At 42.0% G+C, this 13,376-nt stretch overlaps 1 protein-coding gene across 1 annotated transcript; it reads right to left on the minus strand.

Annotated features, from left to right (window-relative positions):
- Window positions 1-440: 440 nt before the first annotated feature.
- Window positions 441-12,661, minus strand: LOC110526888 (ras-related protein Rab-3C). The gene is made up of 5 exons (XM_036979929.1): window positions 12,475-12,661; window positions 11,269-11,493; window positions 8,057-8,175; window positions 3,635-3,759; window positions 441-3,319 (listed from the first exon to the last, which is right to left on the minus strand). The coding sequence occupies exons 2-5, from the start codon at window positions 11,491-11,493 to the stop codon at window positions 3,129-3,131; spliced, it is 660 nt and encodes a 219-aa protein (XP_036835824.1). The 5' UTR covers window positions 12,475-12,661; the 3' UTR covers window positions 441-3,128.
- Between the last annotated feature and the right edge of the window lie 715 nt (window positions 12,662-13,376).

Here is a 13,376-nt window from a genome sequence, read left to right on the forward strand (position 1 = left end):
AGCTTTAAGTCTACCTCCCGGTTCAGCCGTGGTTGAATTTAATCTGCCACTGTGTCTTATTGACTCAGCCTTAGGCCTATGTCCCTTTGTCAAGGCATATGAACAAACAGGTTACAGAGCAAACAATGCAATTATCACAACACATAGGTTGTGATATGGCTATTTCCTCCTGGCTTGGCTTCCTCAGTGATTTTACCCACGCACCACTACTGGATACCCTAGCCTCAACCCTTTCCTTGACCTCAACCTATGGTCATAGCCTTAACCTAATGCTGGGCATAGAAAATCATCATGTAAAACATGAACTTACCTGGTTTTTCCATTAGGAGGCATGCTTTCCCTAGAGATAGTGAGAGACCACAAAAATACACCAAGCTGAACACCTTCAATCACAAGGTGGCAGCCAATGGATCTCCACACACAAAAACACAATACACACATGACATGAATACAATTAGTTTATTTCCTATCATCTTAAACACATAGTTTGTACATTGCTTGCACTTGAAGGTACAAAACAACGTGGAATAGACGTTGAATTGACGTCTGTGCCCAGTGGGCTGAATAGTGGAGGTCATGAATATGCATAATCACAGATGAGGAAGTAGATGACAGGGAATTTGAATGTAGAGATGTTGGAGGTTTCAATCTCAGCAGGGTAATGGCTACTATTCATGTACAGGTAAATAATAATCTCACACAGACAACAAACATCCTGTTGGAGTAGTATTTCCCTTTTTTATAACATAGACTTAATATCAGTACAGCATATGGCATACCCTAATTTCTCTATCTTCCACAATACTGCATTTTCACGTATAGTACGAGTTCACCAACAGATAGCTAGCAGGAACAGTATATAGTGCATGAATACATCCGTAGAAAAGGTACACGCATACAATAAGTAATAAACACCCATTACACTACTTCACCGCACTGCAAATCCCAGATAAAGCGCACACACACACACACACACACACACACACACACACACACACACACACTTAGTGTGATGCTTGCAGTGCCATACAATACAACACCAACATCAGACCAGTCACTCAACTGCAGGTATACGGTACTAGAAGGACTATGTACAGAAATAAATTCCTAAAATATTGCACTTGTTGGCCCATTGCATCACACAGCCAAAGCTATGAAGATGCACTTAATTCTATATCTATAACATAGATAACATACACCCTTAGATATATAAATATAGATAATTCAATGTCTTCATGCTACTCTTCTTTTTTGAACCTTCCATTTTCTATGCAAAGACACGATGTAAAACAAACTACAGACAGTTTTCTTTGTTGGCACAATTAGTTATCAAATGTTTTATGTCCTTATTCCCCTATTATATGGTAGATTATCTTCACTGGGAGGTACAGGACTGTCACGACATCCTATATGTAAAGGACAATTTGCTTCAGCCAAGGATGGAGACAATAACAACGTGGTTCAAGGATGTGGAAAAGGTGCACTTTCTTAGGTATATGAAATATGGACACCATTCTCCCTAAAAATACTGTTTCGGAGGATATTGATGTTTATCCAGTCAGACAGACTCTATCATGGCTTCAGTATCCACCTGTCATAACATATCATATCTTGGCTGTGGTCATTTTTTATTTTCTTTCTCTTCGGGAAGTGGATATGAGGGAAGGGTCGGTTTGTAGTTTGGGTAAAGATAACTGTAATGGTCTGCGTAGAACAACATAACTTCGGTTATTGGTTATTTGACAGCACACTTGTCAAATTTCTTAATAAGACTAGAAAAAGAGGATCTATTCAGTTTTGCAGAAATGTGGACACACTCATCAGATGGTATATCAGGACTACTAATACAAATGCACGTGTACAGTATACAGTACTCACAGACACAATGTAGGATATTTATCAAGTATGAAATCAATGTGGCAGGTGACCATAAAGGAGAAGAGGCCATGTTGGAAATACTAAAAGGCCACATTTGTTTTTTAATCCCAAGGTAGATGATTGAAATCTATCACACTGCCACACTCAATTCACTTTTCCTAAAACACACACACACACACACACACACACACACACACACACACACACACACACACACACACACACACACACACACACACACACACACACACACACACTGCAAACAGAAATCAGCTACCATCTACCAGTTTGTCTACAGTACACGGAATAGCTTTTGGCTTCGGCAGAAGACAATATGCAACACAAACATAATAAATGCATAAATAGATGGCTAAATAAATGAATGCACTGATTATAACTTTATCCCCTGCAAGTTTTAGGATGGACAATAAAAACAGTGACAAAGCTCTGGGTTCTCCTAATAGAATTTGAATCGATTACAAGTCTTTGAAGCCAGTTGGAAGGCTACTGTGCAGTGCATGGACAACACGTTGAATTCTAACAGCCTTTACAAGCATCATTTTTAATGTTGTAAGGTAAGCTAAAGAGGATAATGGATGTTTGTAGTGTCATATCATTAGCCATCCTGTAAGGCCGACACAGACATACTCATCAGACATATTCAGACCCTCTGTGTTTCTAGGTAAAGGTGTAAAGATCTGTACCTCAACACAGCTATAGAGGGACAGATTGCGTGCCTGGTCACAGATCAGTGCTCTTGCCAACTCCATGTTTGACAATTCCATAAGGAGTTGTCAAGAGAACAGAAACAGTCTGCAGCCCTGGCTGATGTACGATGATAAAAGTGGTCAGATGACACATCAGAATACTACAAGACAGGGGTGCACAACTCCAGTCCGCAATCCTGCTGAGTTTCCTTCCATCCTGGCACTTAACTGATGCACTACTGTCACTGATTGGCCAGAGAGTGCACCTACAGTATTTATACAAGTCAATCTCTGATTAAAAGGCAAGGAGGAAAATCGGCCTTTGCTGCAGCCATCCAGGACCTTAGTTGTGCACCCCTACTTTAAGACTACCGTTGAGTCACAAATGGCACCCTTTTTCCTATAAAGTACACAACCTTTGACCAGAGCCCTATGGGCCCTCGTCAAAAGTAGTGCATTATGTACGGAAAAGGGTGCCATTTAGGATGCAACCTATATCTAAGGGACTGGGTATCTTCGAAACACAGGAAGCGGGAGGAGCCACTAACAGTTACAAGCGGACTGCTGGAGCGGCGGGGCGCTGTCTGTCAGTTTGGCGCTAGGTGTTCCCGTGGTAACGGCAGGATCAGTGTCCAGGCTCTCGGACATCCTGTCACAGATGATGTCAACGAGGCGTTCAAAGGTCTGCTTGACATTGATGTTGTCCTTGGCACTCGTTTCAAAGAACTCAAAACCTGCGGAGGGATAGCGAGGGAGAAGAGAGAAATAGTATATGAACATCGTAGATGTTGTTGACAAGAAGTTAATTGTCTACATTCAGAAATCTCTTGACAATGACTAAGTGAAAATGAAAGCCTGTCAAATACTGTACGTTATGTATACAATAAGTCAATGAACTTACAAAAGCCCATGTAGGTACCGGTGCTGTGAATCAGTATGAGCTAACGCATTATAATGCTTCGTATCTGACTGTTGACCATTCGATGTGTTCATTATTTTATCTCTGCCACTATAAAGTGTCCCTGATCAATCAAATGATAGCAGCTCACCGAGTTGTTCTGCCAGCTGTCTCCCGCTGTCTGCAGCCACCACCCTCTCCTCCTCCATGTCACACTTGTTCCCAGCCAGCACCACCTGGGCGTTGTCCCAAGAATAGGTCTTAATCTGGGTCGACCTGCACACACACGCACACATACATACACAGAGAAGAAAACAGAGCACTGCATCTATCTACTAGAAGCTATAGGCGACAAGCTGATACAGTAAACAACATTTCTCCTCCATCAAACCCAGGTTTACTACAGAACGGCACTGACAGACACCGTCCGCTTGCTTCTAGCTCCTAGCTAGATTTGTTTTGTGTTCTGTCCATACTGTCTATACACACCATTTATTTATATGTACAGTGCATTCAGATATTATTCAGACCCCTTCACTTTTTCCACATTTTGTTACATTACAGCCTTATTCTAATATGGATTAAATAGTTTTTTTCCTTCATCAATCTACACACAATACCCCATAATGACATCACAATGCCCCATAATGACATCACAATACCCCATAATGACATCACAATGCCCCATAATGACATCACAATGCCCCATAATGACAAAGCAAAAACAGTTTTTAATACATTTTTGCAAATTTGAGTATTTCCTTTTACGTAAATATCACATTTAAATAAGTATTCAGACCCTTTACTCAGTACTTTGTTGAAGCACCTTTGGCAGTGATTACAGCCTTGAGTCTTCTTGTGTATGACGCTACAAGCTTGGCACACCTGTATTTGGGGAGTTTCTCCCATCCTCTCAAGCTCTGTCAGGTTGGATGGGGAGTGCCGCTGCACAGCTATTTTCAGGTCTCTCCAGCGATGTTAGATTGGGTTCAAGTCCAGGCTCTGGCTAGGCCACTTAAGGACATTCAAAGACTTGTCCCAAAGCCACTCCTACGTTGTCTTGGCTGTGTGCTTAGGGTTGTTGTCCTGTTGGAAGGTGAACCTTTGCCACAGTCTGAGGTCCTGAGCGCTCTGGAGCAGGTTTTCATCAAGGATCTCTCTGTACTTTGTTTCGTTCATCTTTCCCTCGATCCTGACTCGTCTCTCTTGGTTTCATCAGACCAGATAATCTTGTTTCTCATGGTCAGAGAGTCTTTAGGTGCCTTTTAGAAAACTCCAAGAGGGCTGTCATGTGCCTTTTACTGACGAGTGGCTTCTGTCTAGCCACTCTACCATTAATGCCTGATTGGTGGAGTGCTGCAGAGATTGTTGTCTGTAATGTTATCCCATCTCCACAGAGGAACTCTAGAGCTCTGTCAGAGTGACCATCGGGTTCTTGGTAACCTCCCTGACCAATGCCTTTCTCCCTGACCAATGCCCCTTTCTAGAGCTGCCTGGTGGGCAGCTCTAGAAAGAGTCTTGGTGGTTCCAAACTTCTTCCATTTAAGAATGATGGAGGCCACTGTGTTCTTGGGGACCTTCAATGCTGCAGAGTTTTTTTGGTACCCTTCCCCAGATCTGTGCCTCAACACAATCCTGTCTCGGAGCTCTACGGACAATTCCTTCGACCTTATGGCTTGGCTTTTGCTCTGACATGCACTGTCAACTGTGGGACCTTATATAGACAGGTGTGTGCCTTTCCAAATCATGTCCAATCAATTGAATTTACCACTGGTGGACTCCAATCAAGTTGTAGAAATATCTCAAGGGTGATCAATGGGAAAAGGATGCACCTGAGCTCAATTTCAAGTCTCATAGCAAAGCATCTGAATACTTATGTAAATAAAGTATTTCAGTTTTTTTTGTTATACATTGGCAAAAATGTCTCGAAACCTGTGGAAAAAGGGAAGGGGTCTGAATACTTTACGAATGCACTGTGTAATTATATTCCAGACTCTGCCGTTGCTCGTTCTAATGTTTCTTAATTTAGTTGATTGTTTTTAACTTTTTGTATTATGTATGTAGTGTTATTGTATTTCTAAGTATTACTGCACTGTTGGAGTGTACAGTGAGGTCAGACTGGTGATATGAGTTCAGATGTAGGTCAATTCACATCTGACTATTGGTATTATTCACAGTCCCATCCTGGTCAAAAACAGCTGCTCTGAAATATGCTTTTTGTGCTGAATGTTTATAATCTATCTCTAGTCTAGCCTATATTTAATGGTGAAATGATTACCGATATCTATGTTTATCTCTCACAATTATTCGTTTTGTGTTTCAATGGCCAATAACCAAGAGAGGAGAGAAGCAGCAGTGTCTAGTGCCCAGCGTGACTCTGTCACTGTCAGGAGACAACTGCGTCACACACAGGAAATGGGTGTGAGTTAGGACAGGAGCTCATTCACACACATCCTGGCAGGGATGGAAAACATGCATCTTTACCCTCAACCTTCTAACCAGGACGAATAATGGAATAAAAGCCTACCATAAGAAGTCTGTTCAGGTCCTTAATTCAGAATAATAAATGTACATATGTTTCATGCTTTTGTAACATCCCACGACCCTTACGTGGATGATGCAAAAAAAATATATATATATATATATATATATATATATATATACAGTATATCACAAAAGTGAGTACACCCCTCACATTTTTGTAAATATTTGAGTATATCTTTTTTGAAGAAATGACACTTTGCTACAATGTAAAGTAGTGAGTGTACAGCTTGTATAACAGTGTACATTTGCTGTCCCTTCAAATTAACTCAACACACTTCCTTCCATGCAATATTGCTCAAGTAAAAAGCAAACCTGGTTTCAAAATAGAAATAAAGCAACACCTCACGGCACAACGCCTCTCTCCTATTTGACCTAGATAGTTTGAGTGTAGGCATTGATGCGTAAGATACCTGTGCCTTTAAAAAAAAACAATGTATGTCGTTCTGTCCTTGAGCTGTTGTTGTCTATTCATGTTCTGTATTATGTCAAGTTTCATGTTCTGTGTGGACCCCAGGAAGAGCAGCTGCTGATATTACAACAGCTAATGGGGATCCTAATCAAATACCAAATATATAGTCTCATAAGTAATTATAGCTAATGATATTTAAAACATCATAGATGGTTTCATTACCACTTATCAGTTATTATGGATACTTATAGTCAGTTATAACACATTATAAAGGATGCTATAAAGCATTATATGTATGTACTTCATAGAAAGTGTTAACTAATCAAGTATTTTTGTGCTCTGTCACTGCTATGGCTTTAGTGAACAAGCTCACTGATTTGAACAGCTCCAAGATAATAACAGTCATTAGCTGACTGGTATCAAGACTTCAGAATATAGCAGTTTATGACTCTACGGTAGCTGCTGTTCAATTTGATTGCATTGCAATGTCTCATACAGAGAGCCTGTTAAATAAATGTGTTTTCTTCCTTTCTTAGCAGTTAGTCATCCGACAGTACATCAGCGCGTTGCCGTAGTGATCGCGAGCGCCCCTTTCCTCTCTGTGCTCCCATAATCCTGTTGGGCTGTGAGGGTGAGATAAGGCTATAGCAGTGAGCTGTAATCATGCTACAGAGAGGGAGGGGTCACACTGTCTGGCCACAACACCTGGATCTACACAACCAAAGGGGACAGAGATGATTAACCCGTCTACTTTCTACAAAGATGCCCTACTCAACATACCAACACTAGGGTTGATGTGACACGCTCATTCTGTACACAAAAGAGGACATGGTAGTCAAAATCACTTTCTCTCTACACAATTGAGAAAACATTTTTATTTTTGTTTCACCGTGAGACATTTAATCGTTTTGTCAAGTGCATCCATCAAAACATTATTTTTCTTAAACTATTCTGGTAGAGTTTATCCCAGAAACCTGGTAATTGTGACTGATGAAATAGACTTCTTGTTCTTATTTCTAGGAATAAATCATGTTGAATCCAGGATACAGGAAAGATACAGAACAAGGTTCCAGTAGTGTAGGTATTCAGTATTCGGATGGAAATAGATTTTGTGGCTCACAAAGACAGTGATTCGTGACTTTGCCTGGCCTACCCAGGGACCCCCCCCCCCCCCACACACACACACATAGATGGGCCAGTGGCTCTCTGAGAACAAGCGCTCTAATCAATACGCTTAGATAAGGAGATACTGACAGAGATGAAGGTCAGCTATTTGGGTCTGTTTCTTCACAGGGAGAACTCCTCTACTCATCCTGTCTCAATACAACCCAACAACACACTGTTGTCCATAAAGATATGTAGTCTTTCTGAGAATCTTGTGTTAGGATATATGGTATGTAAACAATACTTAAAACAAAACATGTCATCTGAAGTTGCTTCCTTCCCTCCTGTATTTCATGACACAGGATATACTGACAGAATTGCAGTCCTTCCAACGTGCTGATGACAGCTGTCAATGCTGACACGTACTGGTTTTCAATTATATAATCAACTGTGCTGTTTAACACAAATGTTCCTCCTAGAGAGGATGAAAATGTGTTGTACCCCAGTAGAACTCACCAGTCCTGCACACAATGGAAGGACTCCTCGTTGGTGATGTCATACATAAGGATGAAGCCCATGGCTCCCCGGTAGTATGCAGTGGTGATTGTCCGGTACCGCTCCTGTCCCGCTGTGTCCTGGAGAGAGATACAGAACATTGTTGTTGCTGGTCACAAACACACACACACACAAACACACGCACACACACACACACACACACACACAGTCACTCACAGTAAGTCACACAGAAAATCTCCAATCCATGTGTGTATTTATTCTGGACTGGTTTGGCTAGCTGTGATGATCATGTATCCTGCATCGCCGGCTGGTTTGGCTAGCTGTGATGATCACGTATCCTGCATCGCCGGCTGGTTTGGCTAGCTGTGATGATCACGTCTCCTGCATCGCCGGCTGGTTTGGCTAGCTGTGATGATCACGTCTCCTGCATCGCCGGCTGGTTTGGCTAGCTGTGATGATCACGTCTCCTGCATCGCCGGCTGGTTTGGCTAGCTGTGATGATCACGTATCCTGCATCGCCGGCTGGTTTGGCTAGCTGTGATGATCATGTATCCTGCATCGCTGGCTGGTTTGGCTAGCTGTGATGATCACGTATCCTGCATCGCCGGCTGGTTTGGCTAGCTGTGATGATCACGTCTCCTGCATCGCCGGCTGGTTTGGCTAGCTGTGATGATCATGTATCCTGCATCGCCGGCTGGTTTGACTAGCTGTGATGATCACGTCTCCTGCATCACTGGCTAGTTTGGCTAGCTGTGATGATCACGTATCCTGCATCGCCGGCTGGTTTGGCTAGCTGTGATGATCATGTATCCTGCATCGCCGGCTGGTTTGGCTAGCTGTGATGATCATGTATCCTGCATCGCCGGCTGGTTTGGCTAGCTGTGATGATCACGTCTCCTGCATCGCCGGCTGGTTTGGCTAGCTGTGATGATCACGTATCCTGCATCGCCGGCTGGTTTGGCTAGCTGTGATGATCATGTATCCTGCATCGCCGGCTGGTTTGGCTAGCTGCGATGATCATGTATCCTGCATCGCCGGCTGGTTTGGCTAGCTGTGATGATCATGACGGTCATTATCTATTCACAAATTCTAGAGGTCCAAGTCTCCCCAGTAAATGAATAATGCACTATGATAAATAAATCAAATAATCCAAATCCCTCTCCATGCCTGCAGGGCCCATCCCAAACAGAGCAATTGATACAAGCACAACAGGGTGTCTGGTGATGTCTCCACACCCCATGGGAAGCAGACCATTGATCCCATATACCGTAGCTAACCATTGAAATAGAGAGACATTTCAAACGCCATGCTGATTAGTCACTGTGGTGGCTGAGACCTACTAGCCATATTATACTGATTATGTCATGTCTATGGGTTTTTACAATAAACCTCTTGTATAGGGGCACTCAGCAGTGTGCTATTTCCACAGCGACGCCAAACAGTGCTGGGTTACATTAGCTACAGAGAGAGGCCTGCTCTGCTCTCTCTGTGAATATGGCTATAATTGTGTCTGTGTGGTAGCCAACGGACATCTCTGACCTTCAAAAGCACACACAGCTCAGAGGCTGTCTACCTCAATCTCCCTCATACAGCAGCTGGGCTGAGCAATGGAAACCCACAAATATACACAGTAAAGCATGGACGTACGTGCACCTGCATGCAGATGTTCAGGTGTGTGTGTCTATATATTAGTGCGAACAATGAACTGTAGAATGTTTTTGTACAATACAATTCAGTAGGCCATAGCATTACCTACTTCTACATAATGTTTCTTAAGTACATTTCTTTATCGTTTTTTTTTTTTATTATTATGAAAATGGTTCTCTTTTTTTTTGCAGACTGTGACATTGCTTTACATTAAACATTCATCTTCTAGACAATGCTTTGACTGTTGACTTTCCTCTTGGCTGAATACTGAAGACATACTGTATGCATCCACACATTTCACTACCCTATCGATTCAGGGCCAAGTGCTTGCCAATGACTCATTTCATCTTGGGGCTATTTGAGTGGGCAGCTTTGCTTGTTCTTAGCTAAAAGACACAGCGAGACAGAAAAATCCTGCTGAGTCCAATGAACAGGAGCTCCATTTGAAACGAATTGACTGAGTTTTATTTCATCATCGCCATGGCACCACAGAGCAGCTTACACTGTGAATAAGCCCAACAAATGGACAGAATCTTTAGTACAGTCCGTGAAGAGTGACAATAGGCCATCTTATTTGAATCTTACTGGTAAATTTGAATCTTACTGGTACTGTGGCTCGTCGGGAATAGTACAGTACCCAAACAGCCCAATTAGACAACCTAGAGCTATTCAATTGAATGCTCTCTCTGGCAATCCTGCGTCTGTTAGAACCCGCTTGTTTTTGCTTAACTGACAAAAACCCACTACCCTTATTACTCACTAATTAAACTGTTTACATTCAACCCTCAGCTGATTAACTGCTACAGTCCTGTCTGGGACCAATGAATTGGTGGAACAGACAGTAAATATGACAGTGAACAGCATTGCCTCTCCCGGAAAGAGAGAGAGCGGGTGTTTGGAGGAAGCATGCTTTGAATTGTCACCTTAGCAATCTCAGAGGTGCTCAGAAACAAACTCCTTCAACTCCAAATCTCCTAATAAAAAAAAGCTGTAGGCGAGGTCGGACACACACAGGAGGAGAACACAGTCTGAGAGGAGTGTTGTTCAGTGATCCATACACATCCATCTGCCTCTATTCTCTACACTGCCCTGCCTCGCGTTCCATCACGGTAGGCCTTGCTCCTACATCTTAGCAGCACAATCCAACTCAAATGTTTCATGTCAAATGCCACATTTAATGTTATTGTGACTGGATCCTAGTCTGCATGTTGGCTTTTAGAAATCTATAACAACGTAGAAAGGCAGTATCATTACAAGCTTTAAGGGACTGGGGTTGAAAGTGATTTATAAGCCCCAATCCCTTAAAGCTTGAAACGATACTGCCTTCTACATTGTTATAGACTTCTAACAGCCAACGTGCAGACTAACCTGTGACAGGTTATGACTAGATGCACACTTGTAGTTAAACTTAACAAACATACATTTGGGGGGATATATAAGGCAAATACTGCAATTGAATGAATAGCTCATATTTGTGCACACTGTAGTTGAATAGCTTCACTTACAGTACACTAGACATTATCTATCACAATAGTGAGTACCCCGGACTCTAGCGACAGACCTACCCAGATCTGCAGTTTGATCCTCTTGTCGTTCTTGTAGACGGTCTTGACTTTGAAGTCAATGCCCACGGTGCTGACGAAGGCTGAGGTGAAGGCGTCGTCAGCGTAGCGGAACAAGAAGGAGGTTTTACCCACGCTGCTGTTGCCAATGATCAGCAGTTTGAACATGTAGTCAAAGTTCTGGTCCCCGCCCTCCTTCCCTTGAGTGGTCCCCTGAGTGGCAGCCATCTGGAAAGACCAGGAGTCACAGTGCCAAAGGTTATGACAAACATGAAATCAACTCATTGGCATTAGCAATGTCACTCTAAGGTTTAGATATGTTGCATGGAAGGCGGATGTCACAGACGTGTAAAAGAAGAATATATTATTCAAATGATCACACGCAAACACACCAGCCTCTGAGATTGGTGTTAAAAGCATACAGACTGTGTCTGATGGCAGATGGCTGTGTTGGATAAACAAAAAGAGCACTACACACCCTAGGGTTGGTGAAGAGTCCACCTGTGTTCTACATCTTCACATATGTGTGCCTGCCAATGAACATTAGTCAGATCCTTCCCAAGCAATCTATACCATACCCAGCAGGGTGTGGAAGGTGTATGATCAATTAGGCTTGGATTTATCAATGGTTATGCCAATCCATTCAACAATCCAACAATTATTGACAAAAAAACAAATGTGGAATGTTTCATCTTTCTTGCGAAATTCGTCTGCATTTGTCAGCATTCTATATAAATAGAACTGGGCTACAGCAGACATCTTTGTTCCTAGTAGCCTAAATGTTTTCACTGTGCATCAGCAATTTGCCATGTCAAGCATGTGCCTGTTCTGTTAAACGGAGAAGGATTATTTCGGTTTTACATCAAGCAAGCCTAAACTGCACTATTAACAACCCCGTACTGTCTATGTACAATGTTTCACAAACAAAATGTCCTATTACCGATAACAATCATCTAGAAATACATGGGCACTGCATTTTAGGTGTTTTATGTGCTAATTCCATTTAGAAATGTTATGAGAACGACGAAAATACACTATTCCATTTTGCTACACAAATGTAGGCTAGTTCTCGTAAATTGGATAAAACCTTGCAGAATTTTGGAACATCGGAAATACAGCCTAGAATCAAGTTCTTTGCGGAATTCTATAACAGTCTAGCAAAAAATGACATGATGCAGAAAAAAATATTTTAAATCATAGCAAACCAACCTGCGTCGAAGGCTTCGTGTCAGTCAGTGGCTTTTTCTGTTTTTATATAAATGTTTTACTGTAGAAGACGGTTCGGTTTGATGCTCGACAATTTCAGCACCTGGGAGCTGTCCCTGTGTTCCGAAGCTGAACTGTCCGGCCCAAACGCGCGCCAGTGTTCGTTCGTTGTAGAGCGTAGTAAGCGCATTCGACGTCAAAGTTCACAATATGGAGCTTGTAGTCTTTATAATTCCAAAAGGGTGACTGCATTATTCAGCATGCAACACAGTCACTTTGACAACATTCATTTTGACAACTCCAGACTATAATATTTTTCAAAAATTGATATTTTTGTGAACATTTTCATTCATCTAATAATGTATTTTGACAATTATACAATTTCCTCCGTGAAATTACCAAAAAATATGCTTGCTCTTAGAAAAGACAATATAACATTTCAGAAATGTAAAGCACAATTACAATGTGCATTTAGCCTAAATTAATTTGTTCAATGTAGCCTAATGATGATGTGTGTTGAGTCATTCTGAAGTCATCGGGTTTCATCTAGGTACCATATGACTATGGGAACTGCAATACTTGGAGGGGGGATATGAGAAAATGTGGGAAATATTTTGCTATTGTCGTACAAGCTTGGATTCTGCACCTCTCATCTCAGCGCCACACACACAGGATGCTGAGACTGAAGCTACAGTAATAGATGCCAAACACTGGTGTAGATTAAACCCGGTCCTGACCTGGACCAAAATGTACTTCCAATGGGAATTCTCCATTAAGACAGTCCAGGCCCAGGCTGGGAAACCAGCCCTTATTAAACAGGCCCTAGAAAAGTAGATGATATTCTTTGTATAGGTCTAAAATACAACATTTTATTCAGACATTAATTGTGACAAATGCAAACATAG

Source organism: Oncorhynchus mykiss, chromosome 6 (genome assembly GCF_013265735.2).
Source record: "Oncorhynchus mykiss isolate Arlee chromosome 6, USDA_OmykA_1.1, whole genome shotgun sequence".
Lineage (NCBI taxonomy): Eukaryota > Metazoa > Chordata > Actinopteri > Salmoniformes > Salmonidae > Oncorhynchus > Oncorhynchus mykiss.